Below are 20,563 nucleotides of genomic sequence, written 5' to 3'. Positions count from 1 at the left end.
CTTCAGATGTGTTTTGCGAGATTAACTAGGCTTGTTGGTCAGAGCAAGGAAATATTGTGAGACATTATCAATGGGGAATTTGAAAGATCATTGGTTAAAGAAATAGGTCCCATCTCTAATGTATAGTTTTGGCTATATTAGCGAGCATTACCGATTCTGAAGGCCCTGGGCAGATTAGATTGACATGGCAAAATGCTGAACTCTGATCGGGCACATACAATTCCACAAAAGCACAGAAGCAGTGCATTGGACAAAGTATGAAATGAAGGGAATAGACTGTTGGGGAAAAAAGTAATACTTTCAATAAAGCAATATTAAAATTTAGTTTGTCATTTTAGGTCAGTGTTACTGATAATGTATAGGCCAGCAGAAACCTTGGTGAGACTGAGCAATAGGACATATGGCTGCTCGATTATGAAAAAAATATTAATCACAATTTTTTTGGTAATAGATTTTTTTTTTGGGGTACAAAACAAGAAAATATTTGAACATAAAAAATATAAAGAAAAATACATTTCGTTGAAACAATATAATTATGTAAGTTCCTATTGGACCAAACAAAATTAATAAAATTAGTCATAAAATGTAATAAAAAGTGCAAATTTCCTTGTGTAAACAATTACACAATTAAACAAATTTCAATTATATTTTAATTTTTTGTTATTTTACATTTAAAAAAATAACTTAAAAGAAAAGATATTGTTTGGCACGGAGGATAACTGGTTGGTCTGCCAGAGGTTGTGTGTTCGAATCTGGGCTCTGAGGTTTGTATGTTTTCTCTGGCTTCCTCCCACATTCCATAAACATGCAGAGTATCTTAGGTTAATTGAAGACTATATTTTCCTTAGGTGTGAATATGAGTGTGAATGGTTGATTCAGTTTGTCTATTTGTGCCCAACGATTGGCTGGCGACCGGATAATGAATGGGTGAATTCAGTGTGATGTCTTGTAAGTTGTAACATTCAGATCTTATCATTTCTAATAAAAAAAAAACATTCCTTTTCAATCAACTTTTTGTAAACATTTTAAAAATGTCAAATAAAACCTATGCTGGAATATTCACATTTATTTAAAATTCCAAATAAAAAGAATAGTGACAAATCAGTAACCTTTTCGTTCATATTAAAAAAGTCTAATTAAATAAAAACTGTGGTATCTTGTACTATGCAACTTAAGTTACAATTTTACTTTTAATTAAAAAAAAAACTCAGCAGCGTGCCGCAAATGTCCCCCGGATCGAACTTTGGACAGGTCAGGATCGGATAAGCTCAAAAAGTAATGCGGTAGTAATGACTCCTTATATGGCATGGAAGGTTGCGTAAGGATGATGACGTCAAAGAAGTCACAAGACCGCGCGAGCTGAGCTGTGTGCGCGAGGCCACAAAGCAGCTGCTCACACTGTATAACGTCTTCAAAGCGGGCAAGCAAGCAGGCAGGCATTAGTAGCAGCATGGCCGCGGCGGGCAACGACGGGCAGCACTTAGGGGCGTAAAGGACAGCGCGTTCCTGTGATTCCCTTCGCCTGATCGTCGCGAGACGGGAAGAGAGTGCCGCGACACCGAGCTCTTCCTATCCGTGGCAGGATTTTTTGTGTTCGCGTGCGGCAGCCCCTCATCTCGTCCCCAGCAGCCTCCGTCGAACAAGTCAACATTAGTGAGCCAACGTCGAAGCTAAGCTAGCGCGACCGCTAGCTTGGCCGCCTCTGGAGGTGGCAGCTGCTTCGTGGGGGATGTTGTCCGTGCTGTCGTACGGGAGACTGGTTGCCAGAGCTGTCATCGGCGGACTCTCGCAGACGGACGGCCGCGACTACAGTCTGGTGACGGCGAGCTGCGGCTTCGGCAAGGATTTCCGTAAAGGCATCCTGAAGAAAGGAATGTGCTTTGGGGACGACGCGTGCTTCATCGCCCGACACAAATCTGCCGATGTTTTGGGTGAGTCGCCGGGTGCATTGTCTTGCTTTCTTTCTCTGCGGCTTTGCTACGTGCATTACACTAATGCAGCACAGCGAATGTTGAAGTTGGGTTAAAATCCACGTGGAAATAAAGGGCACTCACCCGCGGAGCATTAGTCACCAAATCGTACCAGACCGATGTGGCCCATTCATCGGTCCGATGTGGCCCATTCATCGGTCTTAATTAAGCATGCCACTTGGAAGTTGAAATTGCCATTTACACTTTTGTTCCCCAAACTCGATTGAGCCAAGGCACATGCGTTACATCTGAAAAAGACTTATGGCACTCCGCCGAACAAAAATGTCACAAAAAGTATCACAAAGTATTGATGTGTGGTAGTAGTGGAAGGGCATTTAATTGATCTGCCTGTCACAAGAAATCGTTGGCATAGCTAGATCGAGATACATTATTTGTACAATTAGTGGAGCCAAGGTTTCAAAGCATACATGGTGAAGCACCATTGAGCTGCACGGTACAAATAGAATATGGCAGCCCCCCCAAGTATGAATGCTTTTAAAGCAAGATTAAAAAACAGCCCCCTCCCCGCAGATTCTTTTGACAAAGATCTTTAAAGCACTTTTAAAATCACTTTCACAATACAGCCTTTTTGTAATATCTGAAAGCTTTCTCTACATTTGTCTTTTGTTTATGAATGCATTCACAGACAGTCAGTTTACAGTGTTTAAGTAATTCATACGAGATACTTGTTGTTCTTTCCTTTGCCTTTGGTGGTCTTCAGCAGTTATGTTTGTAGATGCTTTTAAGTGCTGTGCCTTTGTTTGTGTGAAGCACATTGAGTTGCCTTGTGTATTGAAAGGTGCTATTTAAATAAATTTACCTTGCCTTACTCAATGAGTAATAATTTTCAACCCAATGAGGTGAAATTGGGTGTTAAAAGTAGCGCACTGGTTGGGAGTCAGAATCACTGCTTTAGTTTACATCTGGATCGGATTCCCTACGCTGATTACAGCATGTTTTTAGCTTTATTCACCAGTGTACAGCACAAATTCCCAACAGAAGTAATTACAAGGCACTTAACACATTGATCATAAGATCAATACTGTACTGTGTGTATGTAAGAAAACTAACTGAACCCCACATAAGCAAGCACAAAAGTCCCTCTTAGGAAGAAACAGTGCCCAAGTTCTGTGGGGCGGCCGGCTGCCTCGGTCGGTTGGGTTGAGATGGAGGGATGGAATTGAGGGACAGTAAACAGGATAGAGGGCTTGAGCAGCCTGGGGAGGGGCGAGAGAACAATGGCCACAGCAACAGCCGTATTAACCTTCAACAATCATATAGGAAAGCTTTTCAACTCTGACAGCCTGCTATGATGTGTTTGTTTTTCTGTCATTTATCTCACCGCAGTGTGTGGAATCTCACCAAACTTAAATGGGAACTCCTCAGACGAACACATAACCGCTGGAACAAATCTCCCAAAATGTTTGCTAAAAAGCGTAGTTGTACAGAGATGAACGACTTTTTTTGTTGACGGTCATCCGCATACTACAACCAATGCTGAAGTCGATAAGAGTCCCCGTGAGAAATGAGAAACGGTATTGTGGAACAAGCAGCTGGCATTGGATCGAGTTGCACCATAAACGCAGATGCAGGCGTACAGTTGGTGAGCTGAACTTGAACACGCAGATTGCTTTTATTTTGAAAAAAAAAAAAAAAAAGATTAGTGTGCTCTGTCCAAGGAGATTGTTTTTATTTAAAAAAAGATTAGTGTGCTCGGTCCAAGGATTATTCCGTCTTGATACTGAGGCGTGTCTACAACCTGACAAATGTAAATGGATAACCACCTTTGTGAACCTTGGCTTTAATTGCCTGCAAATCTGTCTGCTTGCTTAATTAATCAGTTGTTCACTCAACAAGGGAAGTTGGGCATCAGGAGATCCTCTCAGCAAGATGTTATTTTTGGAGATTTGTTGTAAAGCAGGCCACTGTCTGTTTCTGGCAAAGGCTGAGCAGACTCCGGGGCCCTCCATGTATGGTCACAGAAGTCCGTTTTGAGAGTAACAAGGCTGCATCTTGGAGGAACAGTGGAGTTTCTAAAGTTCAACACAGAGGATGCTGGTTTTTGTTCATATTTTGGATTAAATTATACATAATGAAAACTGAATTGATCTGTTCGAAGGTCAAGCATAATTAACAATCGAAGCGGAAGTCAACACAAAGATATTTTTTTCAAGAATATGTTCCCAGCAGGCCCACTAGTTGAAACACAGCATTCTGGTTGATTTTGCCTTTGTGGAATATAATAATATAATATATATAAGTTAAGCAGCAAAATGCACTCGTTTTTAGCCATCTCTGGGGGCGGCCATTTTGTCTTCTGTCGACTGAAAATGACATGACAACTGCTCACAACGACCAATCACGGCTGACCTGTTTTCTGAACCTGAGCCGTGATTGGTCGTTGTGAGCAGTTCTGATGTCATTTTCAGTCGACAGAAGACAAAATGGCCGCCCCCAGAGATGGCTAAAAACAAGTGGCACCAACGCAATATTTATCAGAACGCCCTGTTTCAACTAGGGGCTTGCATAGAACATAATCTTGAGAAAAAAAATGTTTGGGTTTACTTCCCTTTAACTGAATTGCTATACATTTTAAGTATTAATTTTCATACAAGTGTAAGGAAAAAGTGAACTGCTGGTTAATTAACAAAGTTTACTTTTAATTTTTTGTATTATCATCAAATTGTTTCTCTTTTCCATCACACACACACACACAAAAAACAACAACAAAAAGCCCCAAAATTTGTAAATCAGATGCTTACCAAGGTCAAGTCTCACCGGATTTTCTCCAGTATAGCGAAATACGGTTTTGCACGATGCCATCATCATGATGATGATGGTGGTTTAACCTGTGTGTGTGTGTGTGTGTGTGTGTGTGTGTTACTGTAGGTGTGGCAGATGGAGTAGGAGGCTGGCGAGACTACGGCGTGGACCCGTCCCAATTTTCCAGCACTCTGATGAAGACCTGCGAGCGCCTGGTGAAAGAGGGACGCTTTGTCCCCAGCAACCCTGTCGGAGTCCTCACCACCAGCTATTATGAACTGCTGCAGAACAAAGTGCCGCTGCTGGGTGAGTGGCATTGTATAAACGTGGAAATATTTCCAAATTTATTTCCCAGACCTGTGGCACAGCCCCCGCCAAAAATCGCAAGAGCCGTGTGTCAGTTCAAGTGTCTCATCAGAGCTCAGGTGACTGATGAAAAGCAAAGCTGAATTAAATAAATATAATTTGAGTCGCGCATGCGCAGAAAGTCGGCCATCTTTGATCGCTAACTCCGGCAACTACACTAAGACCAAACGCCTATATAATTCGAAAAGAAAAAATTGTAATACATATTACATACTAATAGATTCTTATGCAGTGCCCTCCCGTCTAATATATTCTCATTATCTTCTATAAAATGAAGTTCTATTCAAGGAATACACTAAAGAAATTCGTGTTTGGATCAGTATGAAATACGTAAAGGTAGAGAAATATTAGTATTGTTAAATAATATATATCCTTAATAAGAGGTTTAATGTGGAGCAATTAGTAGTAGAAGTAGTAGTAGTAGTGGTGGCGGTTGTATTTGTAACTTTGACATTGAGACTTTGGGAGATTTATTTTGTGAGCATCTATACACCAGAGAGTTGCGGGAGCCGTTTCAGAATTGAATATCGGAGATCCGTGTGTGTCCTCAAATATCACAGATGCATAAATCAAAGTCAACTCTTTTGTTTTGCATGGGCGGCACACATTAGACCAGGGCTGACGGGTAGCCCCCAAGGACCACCTGATGTTCTAAAAAATGGGACATTGCGATTTTCTAGAATGTTGTTGAAGTGATTATTTGAGTAATTAAACACCGGCAGAGATCTATAGGAATAGTGTTGCATATTGATAGTTATCCGTTTCATAATTATTGTGAGAAATCATTGACAATTGGAGCAAACTTATTTCAGAAGTGTGTGTTAAACTGGTAGCCCTTGGCATAATCAGTAACCATGAAGTAGCTCTCTGCTTAAAAAAAGTTGGTAACCCCTGCATTTGACAGCCATGGTCACTGGCACACTCACACAGACACTTCCCTACCCGCTCCAGCCTATGTTGATGAAACAACACATGAACGGTGAGATTTTTGCTTTTTTTTTTTTTTTTTTTTTTCTAACCTTGTGAGGCGAAAAAGATCAAACATGCTAGATACTTAAGCAAACTTGCGCACAGTGTTGCCATCTCTCGTTTAGCCGGGGACAAAACTTTAAAATATTACTAAAATGACTTTTTAAAAAAATCATCTCTCTGTGGTTCCATCTTCCATCCATCATGTTACACCTCAAATTGTATTTGAATTATTTTGAAACACACTTCACCTTGACAAGAATAGCATATCAGAGACTGTAGAGACAGAAGGCATGACCAAAAGATCAATCATTTGCCGCGCACATGCAGGGACCCGCTGCCGCCACATGCAGACTTGTTTTCGTTCTTATTTACATCTGATTAGCAACAAAAGTTCAAAAGAAGGAATTGGGAAAACTCTTGGGACAAAAACAAGTGTAAGCTTATGTAACACAATGGCATGCTTTTCAACACTTCAACACGAATGAGTCATGCTAGCAATGTAGCAGGAGTCCTCATGCACCTTCACGGGTCAGACGTGGGGAAGCTTTTCGGTTTTAAAAACGCCCTCCCCCCTTAAGAGCGCTGAAAAGATCTTTGAACGTTTTTCATCAAAAATCTGGTTTGTCCTTTTTGTAGAAATTGCTGACTACATGTTGTCTGCTTTCAAGCATATCATATTTCAAGACATTGTTTTGGATGGTGATTACCTTTTTGTTCAGGTTTGTTTAGTTTTAACAACACCAGAGTGTGAAATGACCTGCCCCATATTCGTGTTGAAGTTCACTTCCACAGTGGCTTCCCACTCTGCTTCCTGACAAAGATCTGTGCTAAAACATGTAATATGAGATGCTGAGTAGCAGTACTTTTCCACCCCAGTATCACATGTGCAGTATTGTGCTGTTCCTTCCCAGCTAATTCAATGTTCTTTTGAGCGGCGGCGTGCCTTGTATTGTGGTTAGACGGGGAAGCAGTGCAGATGGGAGTGAGTCATAAGTGGGGCTTTTTGAAGGTCGGTCCCAGAGAAAACATTTCGGTGTGTTTGTAAGTGAGTCACCAGAAGGGTGAGGCTCGCTGTTGTCTTGTCTCCACCACAGACTCATCTTTCATTGGACGGTGGAAGACCACCGTGCTGATTAGTGTTTGTAAAGTTCATTGCAGCGAAGCCCTTTACTGGATAAGGTTTTACAATATGTTTCCATCAGGGATAGACCGATTATCGGCAGGAACAATTATCGGCGCCGATATTCGGCGCTTTAATGAATGAAGATTGCACATAGAGGATTTTTCAAAATCATTCAGCCCTCGAATCACTTTGTACGGCAGAGATCTGATTGAGCATACCCTATTTTCTGGACTATAAGCCGCACCTTTTTATATAAGATTTTTTTATATTTATAACTCTACTTTTTAAAATATAATGAAAAAAACATATACAGTATATGCTGCACCTCTCTATATTGAAAATGTTGATATTTACTGCATTTACAAAATTATTTTGAACTGTAAAAGTACATGTATGTACCACAACAGATTCTTTCCTAACAGTGCCTTTTAACACGGCAGCAACTTTGCCGATTAAAACGGAACAGAACCAAGAGAAAATAAAGTACTTATCTTCATTTCACTGCCTGCTGCCGCCACTCCAGTTTGTCAGCTCTACTTCCGCATACCACGTAATTAATAAAATCAAGTGCATAGCGCCCTTGCCTGTTGAACTCCTCCAGCTGCAGTCACATCCTAGTCATGGCAATTGTATTGTATTGTATTGTAATTCCGGTGAGAGAGAGTCTAGCGGTGGATGAAAAATCCGCAAAATAGCCGCACCGGACTATAAACCGCATGGTTCAAAACCTAGGAAAAAAGTAGCGGCTTATATTTCGGAAAATACGGTAGTTAGAAAATAATCTACAGTGGCACCTTGCGTTATGACTGTCCCTGTTTACGAACAATTTCAGTTATGCACACAATTTCCATAGAAAAAGTACCTCTGTTCACGACTGTACGTGCCGTTTTTGGTATACGAAGTCTTTGCATGGATGAGCAGATTTGTTTTGTGCTTCTTTTTGCGCTGCGTAACTATCATTGGCAACAGGCATAATGCGCATTGCTGTAAATTGAGAACTAGTTGTATCCAGTATTCCCTTTAAGCTGCCCACGTCTGCAGTTGCGCACTGCTCTCACTCTCTCAACGCACAACCAATGTGTTCGGCGCTTTAAAAAGAAATTAAAACCTGTCCCGTATTAAGACGCCCACTAATGTTCATTTTACCTTCTTTTGAGTCTTTAAAGCACAGACCGGTCAAAATTCATTTTCTAGCATTCGACTAGTCGGTGTGTAGTAGGAATAAAAGTGCAAACATCAGTGGCATCTGATTTACTGAAAAAAGCTTGAAGTGAAGTATCAAAACAATGAAATGACGCAGCCATATTGGACGCTTGACGTACGGCGTGCTATACTCTTGACCAGGTGTCCCCAACCACTGGGCCGCGGGCCGTTACCGGGCCGCACAGATGAAAGAAAGAAAGAAAAAAAAGGACAGTACTTCCGGGTTATTTGTTATCCGAGGCTGAAAAACATTTTATTTTGAAAAGTGACCGGATTCTCTCCGTTACATCCATCTATGACTGACTCTTAACGCATGTCAAGTTGTCTCCGTCGCGTAACGCTAATATTAAATGCACAAGCTAGCAAATGAGTAAAATAAACAGACGTATTTGCGAAGTTTCTTTCTTTTGGGAATGGACAAATTGCATTTCCATTCATTCTCAATGGGAATTAAACGTTACCTTGATCTATGAACGTTAAGGCTACAAATGGGCTCACAAAACCAATTAGGTTTGTGACTTGAGGTTCCACTGTATAAGCTATCAGAAAATGAAAGGAAAAGTGTTTTGGTTGCATAACATTACAAGTTAGTACAAGGATCAACCATCATCATTTTGTTTCCTCGTAAAGAAAGCATTGTATTCAAACTCCAAAGATAAGTTATGAGAGATGCTGACTTAGCTGACTTAGCTAAGACAACACAATTTAGATCACGTTGGTGATATTTGCATTGTATAACTGTGTTTTTTTGTGCGTGCGTGTGTGTCTGCAGGCAGTAGCACAGCCTGCATTGTGGTGTTGGACCGCCAGAGTCACCGGCTGCACACGGCCAACTTGGGGGACTCGGGCTTCCTGGTGGTACGCGGCGGGGAGGTAGTTCACCGCTCCGATGAGCAGCAGCATTACTTCAACACGCCCTTCCAACTGTCCATTGCTCCTCCCGAAGCCGAGGGGGCCGTCCTCAGTGACAGGTGCGCGCAAAGAGGTGTACTCGTCACAATCAACTGTGACGTCACAACAATAGTTGACCTGATGCCTGCTGCCGGACTGGCATTAATTCAGGAATTAGACATTTTGTATTTTTCTGGACTATAAACCTCACCTTTATGTAAACCACATCCACTCTATTTGAAAAAATAAAATAAATATTAGTTTCCGTATCCTATCACCAACTGATGTTTTTGAAAGGAGCTCTTCAGGTCAGCGGTAGTAACTTGCTTACTGCCGCCCGCAAATATACTTGCGTCTACTTTATAAACATTCAGAACTGGCCTATGCTGGCTTTAAGTGAGTGTGCACGAACCGACTGTCAGGGTCCACGTGCTGCTGTGTCTCTTTGGCTTGGTGTGCCAAGCAACAGCGGCAGCGCCGTACTCTATGTGCCAGAACGGGCTTTGGATGCTCGCCAAGCTTTCCCTCTCATTGGGTCAAAGTCTGTGCGCCGACTGGCTGACGAGGCCACGGCAAATAACAGTCTTAAATCACACTGATTGGTTGGAGACAAAAGTGCCACAAATGTGTTTATTTTGTTTTTAAATCTTGAACTTTTTTTTTGTATTCATTAAAGATGTTGCAATGTGGTATTGCCCCTGCTGAGTTAATCAGTCAGTTTGTTCAAGGAGGAAATCAACCCAAATGCAATTTTTCAAGAATATGTTCCCAGCAGGCCCACTAGTTGAAACATAGCATTCTGATGAGTATTGTTTGTGGAATATGAGATAAGCAGCAAAATTTAGCACTTTTTAGCCATCTCGGTGGGCGCGGCCATCTTGTCACTTCTGTCGCCTGAAAATGACATCACAACTGCCCAGGGCTCAGGTAACGACCAATCACGGCTCAGCTTCAGAAAACAGGTCAGCCGTGATTGGTCGTTACCTGAGCCCTGAGCAACTGTGATGTCATTTCCAGTCGATAGATGTGACAAAAATGGCCGTCCCCTGAGATGGCTAAAAACGGGTGGATTAACGCCTATTCCACAAACGCAATATTTATCGGAATGCCTTGTTCCAGCTAGAGAGGGCTTGCATAGAACATTTCTTGAAAAAAATGTTCGGGATGACTTCCACTTTAAGGCTCTCGACGACTGAAAGGTGTGATTTGCAATGTGGCCTCTTGTTGCTGGTTTAGTTGTACCATCCATGGAGAGATACTGGCAGACTATTTTTGGAAGAGTTCCTGTAGTGTGAACCTGAAAAGTTCCCACTCAAGTACATTACATACAAATTTTCGGATTTTTGGAAGCCTAGAGGTGTCTGAAGGGAAGAGGAGGGGAAATTGTGATGAGGGTGTCATAAAAAAAAAAGACAAATAAATGTACACTGCAAATGAATGGCCAGTTAGCAGTGCACACTATTTTCCCTGCCTGACATTGCCGTTTGTGTGCGTGCACATCCGCAGCCCAGACGCGGCTGACAGCTCTTCCTTTGACGTCCAGCTGGGCGATATCATCCTCACCGCCACCGACGGCCTGTTTGACAACATGCCTGACTATATGATCCTGCAGGAGCTGAAGAAACTCAAGGTGAGCAGCATGAACGCGCAGTGCCGCGCTAAGGTTACAAAGGCCCTGCTTCTATTTCTTGTTTTCCTTTTGTGTTCAGAGCGCCAACTATGAGAGCATTCAGCAGACAGCCCGCAGTATCGCAGAGCAGGCCCACGACCTGGCCTACGACCCCAACTACATGTCACCTTTTGCACAGTTTGCCTGTGACAACGGACTTAATGTTCGAGGTCAGTTTGTGTCCGAAACAAAACGCCAAAGTAACGACGGCACAGACGTGGACACGTGGAAATTGATTTGGTCATTAAGATCCATGTATTACTCAAGAAGAAAAATAATCACTATGTGAGCAAAAAAAATAAATAAAATAAAAAGACATATTTCATGGGCCTGCATCTAATGTGAATATTTTTGCTCTGTGTATCCAGGAGGGAAGCCAGATGACATCACAGTGCTTTTGTCCATAGTAGCCGAATACACTGACTAGGTTCAACACGAGACTGTGACTGGATGGACTGCTTTGACTCCTGCTGGACAGGATGAAGGACTCAGGATGACGTCAGACGTTTTGTTATTTCCCCCCCCCAGCATGCCGCAGCTGTTCTTTACCCCAAACTTCAGCTGACCAGGTGGATGTAAAAACAGCAGCAGGTCCTAAAAAAAAAAAAAAAAGCAGCAACTTTGCAAACTGCTATGCTTCCTGGGCCATCCTTATCCCAGCGATAGAAGCAGTCACACCATGAAGCGTCTTTGAGTGTTTAGGCAGATGGGGGGGTGGGGTGGTGGGGTCGTGTCCACTCATGAGAGTTGTTGAACTCTTGTAAATGTTAAAGTAGCCTCAATCTGGGCTGCCAGAAGGGAAGGATACACTTCATCAGTTGTGTTGAGAAAGGAGCTCGCACATGGTGTTTGTTGGCGCCCTTCAGGCTGCTTAAATGAATGCGTTAGGTTAGTTTTTTTTCCTTTTTAGCAAACTTTGTATATGAATGCAGGGGTCAGATGTTTTATAGTTTGTTGTTATTGTAACTTTGAAAAAAAAAAAAAAAAAAAAAAAACGTCCTGACTGAGGGAGGAGGTAAAAACAATCTGATTTTGTGAATAAGCTGCCTTTTGTATATCGTCGCTGTCATGCGAAAACCTCATCCATTTTTATTTTTACGTGAATGGTGTTTCTACATTACAGACATTGCATTAACGTGAAAATTTAAAAAAACAATTCAAATTGGGCAGGTCTTTATCACAGGACAGCGACGTTATGTAATATTTAATACTGCGAGGCTCTGATATATACACGTTATATTCCATCAAGCAGGTGGTCTCCCTTTAATCGCACTGCTGCTGTGATTGTGGTGTTAGTCCGTGTGTATGAGGAGAAATTGTGGGATTGTATGAAGAGGATGTGAACGCTGAAGGCACCTCAGTGGGCAAAAACTGTGGCGGCTTTAAACGCACAAAGCTGAAGACGCATGGGAAAGAACTTTTTTTTTTTTTTTTTTTTTTTTAACTTTGTTCAACCAGATAGTTGACTTAAAACATCACAATCTGCATTTTCTATTTGTTCCCAGGGCACTATAAGATGTTTCTTTTTACATCCGTTACATATTTTGCATAATGAATTTGCAGCACCTTTTTAGTCAATTATTTCTGTGTAGTGTTATAATGACGTGCCTTGTATCAGATGTTGGTACTGGCAAACATAATTCCTCAAAAATATTCCTTAAATTCTTTATGTGCCAGGTAGTGAGCACAAAGCCTCAAACTGCAAAAAAAAAAAAAATATATATATATATATATATATATATGTATATATATATATATATATATATATATATATATATATATATGCATGTATATGTATATGCATGTATATGTATATGCATGTATGTATGTGTATATATATGTATGTGTATATATGTATGTATATATATGTATGTATGTATATATATGTATATATATATGTATGTATGTATATATATGTATATATATGTATGTATGTATATATATGTGTATATATATATATGTATGTATGTATATATATGTGTATATATATATATGTATGTATATATATGTATATGTATATATATGTATATGTATATATATATATGTATATGTATATATATGTATATGTATATATATATGTATGTGTATGTATGTATAAATGTATGTATATGTAAATGTATGTATATATATGTGTATATATATGTATGTATGTATATATATGTATGTATATATATATATGTATATGTATGTATATATGTATGTGTATATATACCTGTAATTAACTTTGCTCAAGTCAGTCACTAGCTATGGGGAACAGTGATCAAGCCATCCGCATACGATTACAGTTTACAAGATTGCACTAAAGGACTGTTTCTTTATTAGATGAAATTGGAAGACAAAAGGGAGGCAGAATAAAGTAAAGCAGTAAATGCCACTTTGAAAAGCATTATAACATGTCTAAGGGCAATTTTAAGTAGCCTTAATGTGACCAAGCAATTTTCCCAGTTGGGTGGTACGGGTACTCCGGTCTCTGCAGCAATTGCTGCTTCCCGCCCAGAAGAACTTCATCTTCGTCCTCCAAACAAAAGCATGTCTGTCTATTTGGGGTGTACACGTCCGTGCAGATCTGCTGTACAATATTTAAATAAAGATAATGGTATTTATTCATCTCTTGTAAGACTTGACTCATGTTTCAATTGCGGACCAACGCATACACTCCAAGCTCAACTATTCTATTGTTAAATGATTTGTATTACATAAGCAATAAATAACCCGTGCAAATTTAATAACTACATCCTCCTGAGAATCTGAGTGAACAAGGTGGTTTGAAATCTGCCAAATCGATATTAGGACTATGAACAACACATAAAGAAATTCATTTACAATAAATACATTTACGGAACACTTTAGTACTGGGGGCTTCTTCCAGAGTCTTTATCCTCCTCCGGGTCACTGTCACAAGCCAGAACAGTCGCACTCTCGTCATCCTGCTCTGCCGACAAAGCCCGGAACAGGAGGGAGCAGACCTTCGGAAACAAAGTGTGTTACTGAATGCGACTGATGCAATTCAACATGATGTGAAAACCACTTCACAGTAACACACCTGTCAAGTCTGCAAAGAATGGCAAGACAGGAAAACCACACATTATGCAATTCCGCAGCAAATATCACTCTCACATCTCAACTATAGCATTCAAATCTAATGTCACTGTGAACAGAATGAATTTATACAGCACCTTTGTGCTTTCCAGGTACTCAAGTCATTCTACAACAGTTGAGTCATTCACACTATGACAATCCCGCTACCATCAGAATCCTGAATCGTAGCACCAAAACTGGATCCGACTCAAGTTTACTGTTTCACATTTATTTTTTAGTGGGTGGTGGGATCTGCTGCATTTTCCCCTCATGTGCTATTGGGAACATTTACCGTGGAGGAGGCGGCACTTGGAGTCACACTGGGGGTGCCGAGTGTAAGAAGGTTGCGCTTGTGACGTTCCAGCAGAGGGGTTGACGGAATAATGGGGCTGCCCTGGCTGGATGCAACCACTTCCATGACGGCGCGACGACTACGGGGTTGATCTCTGGCTGCAGCATCTGTACACCTGTCAAATCAAACAGGTTTCCTCTTGAACGACGGGAATTTATTTGTAAAAAAATATCATATTCAATGAAATCACTGTCACTTGGTTAACACTGAAATAAAATAACGTTGTGTTTGTTCCCACCTACAAACACATTTGTGTGTCGGGTCCCGTGACATTTGTAGGCTTATTTACATAAGTGCAATTTGGGCCTTTTATGTGCTCCTCGAAAGTAAACACAGCCCAACTGGATTGGATAGGTGTCACTTGAAATGTGACAAAAATTGGATATAGGCCTTATAGCAGAATCGGCCCCTTGTAAATCCAAGTGTAAAGCCAGCCTAAAGTGGAAATCATAGTGCGGGATTACATGCAGTCAACCGTACACCCCAGGCCCCTCAACGTGCCCTACTTGTCTGCGTCACAGACGCAAGGCTGGCTGCAACACTACACCGACTTAAGAATCTAAAAGGAGCCAATGAGAGCCAAGTAGCACGACTGAGTGCCAGGAGAGAGGCTCAGGTAGAGTCCGGTGGAAAGAGTCAATTAAACCTGCTAATACACAATCACAGCGGACCTGGACCAACAAGGGTGCAATCTCTCTGAGTATCACAAAAAGAGCACAGTTTCATGGTGGCGTCTTTTCGACTGATGTTGTAGTGTCATACCACAGTGAATTTGGGTCTGGGCTATTTGTTGGTTGGGATGGGCCTCCACTGTCACTCAAAGTAGCCAGCACCAAAGTGGCCTCCAGGACCGTGTCCTCCACAGAAAAGCACACTGGCCTATAAACATGGAGCAATGGCTGTACTGACTGAGTTTATTTAAATGAATACAAAAAAAACCCCACACATTATGTTGTAAAGTGTTGGGTCAAGACTCACTTTCCTGCAGCACCAAATTGGATTGAAACTGGTAGGCATTGCATTTCCGCAAAAGACAGAAAACCCTGAAAAAGACGGAAATATACACTGTCATTGCATGCCATTTAAGAAAGACCACATTGCTGCATGCGATGGATCTGACGTAAAAAAAGAGAAACACAGATAAAGAGCAGGCTGGCAGTCTGACACATTCCAAGATTGCATTAGGGACGCAAGTTGTGGGCGTTAATGCAGGTCAAGTCTGCTTAATTGGACTAACGCCGTGGCCGTTTAGCCACATTTCCAGAAGGCCAATCAAGTGCTTTTGTGTTTTCAAAGCCAAGTTCAATTGTGCTATTTGGATTCCGTTCCAAATGAATCACTATGGACAAGGGCTGAACAATGAATCAAATTCAAATCGACATTGCAGTGTAGCAAAATGCAAGTTTCAAATTGCCAAATGCTGCAATTTGAAAAAAAAAAAGGTCTGCTCCATTAGGCTTTATCTTTTATGGACATTTATATGATATTTGTTCATATCTAGAGTATCTACCTAAGTTCTGTGCTTTAAGCTGAAGTCAACACCAAAAATTCTTTACAAGAAAATGTTCTATGCAGCCCCACTTGTCTAAACCAGGGGCGGAGCCCACCCAGTGAAATTCATGAAAAAATAATAAAAAATAACAATAAAAAAAAATATATATATATACACATTTTTTTTGTAAATTATTATGAAATAATGTTTGAATTTGTGTTTTTATTTTATTGAATATTAAGAATGACATAATTGTGGTTGTCTAAGGAAGATCTGATCTTCATATTATTCAGTTTGTCATTTTATGTGAGTATACGATGTGCTGGGACAGGAGGATTATGCTCAGTGAGAGTAATATTCAGGCCCACCCTGATTTTTCCAGGCCCACCCATTCTGGCTCCGCCCCTGGTCTAAACACGGCCTTCTGATTAATATTGTGTTTGTGGAACATAAGTTAAGCAGTGAAATCCACCCGTTTTTCGACATCTCATTGCCAGTGCCATTTTGCCACTTTCTGTCGACTAAAAATGACATCACGGTTACTCAGGGCTCAGGCAATGACCGATCATGTTTTCCACAACTGAGCCGTGATTGGCTGTTGTGGTTGGATAAAAACGGGTGGATATTCCTGCTTAAGTCATATTCCACAAACGCAATATGAGATGCCGATATCAGAATGCCGTTTCGACTAGTTAAGGCGAATAGAAAATGTTCTTGTAAAGAAGATTTTGGAGTTGACTTCCACTTTAAGTGCAGTCCACATATCATTTTTTCACAAAAACAGGAGAAGTTGAAGTGATAAAGCCACATATTGTTTGCATCATTGTAATCTGATTTATGACTTACTGATTTATGTTTATGCCACATTATGATAAGCGGTTTGGATAATGGACGGATGGATATTTGGTAGAATATTCTGTATCAAGCAATGTATCGAATCGTCTTTAGTGGAGAGATGCACACCCCTTGGCAACTGCAACCCTAATGAGAGCGAGCAGTATAGAAAATGGATGAGCGTGTGTGTAGTTTCACTACAATAACGTAATGTCAAAAAGACCATCATACAAAGAGAGATTGGAACACAGTGACAGATTTACAGAACGTGGCGACATGAAATGCAGCATGCAGCCAATCACATGCACATACCCCACCCGCACCCAATCATTTGACTCTCATGTGACGGGCGTCCACAAATAGCCGCGTTACCCTGAGCTCCTTCAGGCAGAAGGTTATGGCCGAGTCCCCCCCGGACAGAAAATAGTCAAACTCGTCGGGGTGCAAGGACATCTCAGTGTACATCATCTTCATGTGATCTGTTACAGAAGCACAGCCAGTCGCAGTCAGGCCTTTTAGTCAATCTGATCGCTCGCATGAGGTCATCACCAAGTGATCATTTTACAATATGGCTTACTCAAGCGAGCCAGCCAGCGATAGACCACAATGTAAAATTAGCTCACCATTTCTTCCATCATGGTAATTCCTCAGACTGACTCGGAGAGGAGTTATGGAGAGGGTGACTTCCTCCTGAGATCTTTGGAAATGCATCACCATATTCGCAAGAAGCCTGCAGGGAAGAGCAGAAGAAATTGATTACCAATGCGTGCTTGAACAAGCTTAGTTAGGATTTTTTTGTTTTATGCTACTAGTACTGACTGCCACAAATAACGTGATTACGATTTGCCATTACGATTTTCTAAAACGTGTTATTTTTAAAGGGGGGAAGCCAAGTCAAACATTTTCTTCCAAAAAATGTTCATTGCTATTCTAAACACAGTATTATGATTAATACTGAAATTGTGGAATATGAAGTAAGCAGCAAAATCCACCCATTTTTATTCATCTCAGGGGGCGGCCATTTTGTCACTTCCTGTCGAATGAAAATTCTAACACAGTGCCAAAGAAGGGCTCAGTGAACGTGTGTCATCGTCCAAACCGCTTATCCTATACAGGGTCGCGGGTAGTTGCTGGAGCCTATCCCAGCCGTCAACGGGCGAAGGCAGATTACACCCCTAACTGGTCGCCAGCCAGTCGCAGGGCACACACAGACACCGCCACTGAGCGGGAATCGACCCCACGCTGCCCGCACACAACTCAGGCGTGTGTACCACTACACTATCAGTGACCTCAGTGAACGTCACATGACCAAAGCCAGAAAAGAGGTGAGCTGTGATTGGTCGTTACCAACGTGATGTCATTTTCAGTGGACAGCTAGTGACAAAATGGCCACCCCTTCAGATGGATAAAAATGAGTGGATTTTGCTGCTTAATTCATAGTCCACAAATGCAAAATTAATCAGAATAATGTATTTTGACTAGTGGGGACGCATAGAACACTTTATTTTAAAGGAAACCTCTAACTTGATTTTACTTTAAGCTAAATAAATATTTCCCCGTTTTATCTTGAACTTTTGGAGCACTTTCCCAAACTCAAAAACCAACATTTGTAGGGTGGTCCCTGATAGTGTAGTGGTACACACGCCTGAGTTGTGTGCGGGCAGCGTGGGATCGATTCCCGCTCAGTGACGGTGTCTATGTGTGCCCTGCGACTGGCTGGCGACCAGTTCGGGGTGTAGTCTGCCTTCGCCCATTGACGGCTGGGATAGGCTCCAGCAACTCCCCGCGACCCTGTTTAGGATAAGCGGTTTGGAAGATGACATGACATGACAACATTTGTAGGCGTGGTCGTCTTGGACATTGTGCAGTTCTGTGACAGCGTAGTATTTGAGAGATTTTTTTTTTTCCAGTTATCACCATTAAAAATGTTTAGTGCAGCAACTACAAAATGAAGTTTGAAGTGATGGAATTGGAAGTGTATGTATGTATGTATACATACATACATGTTTTCCTTGGGTATGTATGTATGTATGTATGTATGTATGTATGTATGTATGTATAATACGTACGTGCAGATAGATAGATAGATAGATAGATAGATAGATAGATAGATAGATAGATAGATAGATAGATAGATAGATAGATAGATAGATAGATAGATAGATAGATAGATAGATAGATAGATAGATAGATAGAGAGAGAGATAGATAGATAGATAGATAGATAGATAGATAGATAGATAGATAGATAGATAGATAGATAGATAGATAGATAGATAGATAGTAGAATACAGAAATGCTTGCCTGGCAGGAGCCTTTAGCATATTGGGACAGTGTGAGTCAAACACAGCCTGCAGAGCTGCACTCTCCTGGTAAAATAAGTTGTGGGTTTTCGTGATGCCTAGGAAAAAAGAGAAATGAGATACCCTTTGCTGTGGAAGAAAACACTGCCACCGCGTGGTGAAAACTTATTAATGGCATAAAAGAGAAGACATCGTACCGTGCCTACAGGCAAACTGTATCGTTACTGTGTCATTGGAAGTGCTGAATGATATATGACATCGCTTCACATTCCGCTCAATCGAAGTCAAACATCGGAAAAGTGGTAGCAAAGACTTCAAAGCAAATTGAAGAGAACATTGCATTTTTTATCAGTCTTGGTGAAGATATATGAATTTGCTTTCAACCTACCCTCTCGTGGTTGTCTTACCTTCATGAGCAGCTTGCATTTAATGGATTTACTGGCCTGCTCTGATGCCAGGCTGTAGTTATGGAAGAACATCGGCGAGAAGAAGAAACAGGCATATGCAGACTGAGATGAATTCACTGACCTCAGAGCCAGCTGTTTAAAAATATTATTAATAATGCGTTTAATATTCATACTTGGAGAAAAAAGATCAGACAAGCCAGGTATTATAGAGTCCCACTCACCCCTTTGACCGTGGGATCCAACCACAGCCCATCTCCAATTCGTGAAAGTGCATGAATGGCCTTTCCAAAAGCTGGAACATATACAGTCTGTAGGTTTTTTTAATACCCTTTTTTGTGTGTCAACTAAGTAGGAAGCTTTACACAACACATTGGAATGAAAAGGCTAGCTCATATGATTGCTATCGTGATAGTAAAGCATTAACTTGCTAAATTGAGGATAGAAAAGATAGCCTGACAACAGAACATAAAAAAGAGCAACTACGACTCGAGTTAAATAAAATCCACGTTTTTTGACAACTGTAACCTGACATTTACCTAGTTTTGACAAAATATTACCTTTCATACAGTTTCCTTCAAGAGTACAGTTCATTTTGACAGAATGAATGAGCGCTGGCGCTACAGACTCACGAGAAAGCGCATGCTAACAACTTTAACCAAGCGTGAACGCGTGCTGAAATTTAATCTCTATGTAGGTACAGGATATTTCTTTATCATCTCTATATTTATATTATTAATTTGAAAATACATTTATCAGGAATTTATTGTGACATGTACTTGTAATTTGGCTATTTGTAAGCCAAGTGTTAAAGGCGAAATACTGGCGAAATCGGAAAATATTTTTTAACCCCAAGGATATTAAAGCTAATAACACAATGGTATTTTAAATGACTTAAGACTGCAATGATTTTTTTCAGAATTCTGGGAGGAGTTATTGCATCAAATTGATCTGAATTTTACAACGCATCAACATCAACATTTGTATCACTGTATTGAATATGCATAACACTACGTGTTACAAGCATTACATTTGAAATGAGTGAATTTTGAAAAAAAAAATAAAAAATTGAACACTAAATGACTGGACTTTGGAGTGTATTCAGTTTAATATAGGTTGAAAATTATTTGCAAATCATTTAACT

General features: G+C 40.8%; 2 protein-coding genes across 4 annotated transcripts; one reads left to right on the top strand and one right to left on the bottom strand.

The window, feature by feature from the left end:
• The first annotated feature begins 1,352 nt into the window (after nucleotides 1-1,352).
• pptc7a (protein phosphatase targeting COQ7 a) lies at nucleotides 1,353-13,564 on the top strand. Its single transcript, XM_086029899.1, has 6 exons — nucleotides 1,353-1,931; nucleotides 4,860-5,039; nucleotides 9,170-9,368; nucleotides 10,795-10,918; nucleotides 10,998-11,127; nucleotides 11,326-13,564. The coding sequence occupies exons 1-6, from the start codon at nucleotides 1,730-1,732 to the stop codon at nucleotides 11,382-11,384; spliced, it is 894 nt and encodes a 297-aa protein (XP_085886025.1). The 5' UTR covers nucleotides 1,353-1,729; the 3' UTR covers nucleotides 11,385-13,564.
• Nucleotides 13,258-20,520, bottom strand: rad9b (RAD9 checkpoint clamp component B). Of its 3 annotated transcripts, none has more exons than XM_086029896.1 (11): nucleotides 19,980-20,520; nucleotides 19,644-19,730; nucleotides 19,423-19,554; nucleotides 19,213-19,327; nucleotides 19,017-19,113; nucleotides 17,337-17,443; nucleotides 17,086-17,192; nucleotides 15,366-15,430; nucleotides 15,150-15,266; nucleotides 14,328-14,502; nucleotides 13,258-13,923 (listed from the first exon to the last, which is right to left on the bottom strand). In XM_086029896.1, exons 3-11 carry the CDS (start codon nucleotides 19,492-19,494, stop codon nucleotides 13,804-13,806), a joined length of 975 nt encoding a protein of 324 aa, XP_085886022.1. In that variant the 5' UTR covers nucleotides 19,495-19,554; nucleotides 19,644-19,730; nucleotides 19,980-20,520; the 3' UTR covers nucleotides 13,258-13,803. The 3 variants fall into 3 exon arrangements, with proteins under 3 accessions (XP_085886022.1, XP_085886021.1, XP_085886023.1); XM_086029895.1 differs by having other exon boundaries at nucleotides 19,644-19,714; XM_086029897.1 differs by lacking the exon at nucleotides 19,213-19,327 and having other exon boundaries at nucleotides 19,644-20,520.
• Nucleotides 20,521-20,563: the final 43 nt, after the last annotated feature.

This window comes from Filicampus tigris, chromosome 5 (genome assembly GCF_054856515.1).
Source record: "Filicampus tigris isolate MCC_2025a chromosome 5, RoL_Ftig_1.0, whole genome shotgun sequence".
In the NCBI taxonomy this organism is placed as follows: Eukaryota; Metazoa; Chordata; class Actinopteri; order Syngnathiformes; family Syngnathidae; genus Filicampus; species Filicampus tigris.
This window is presented reverse-complemented; position numbering and strand designations above follow the sequence as displayed.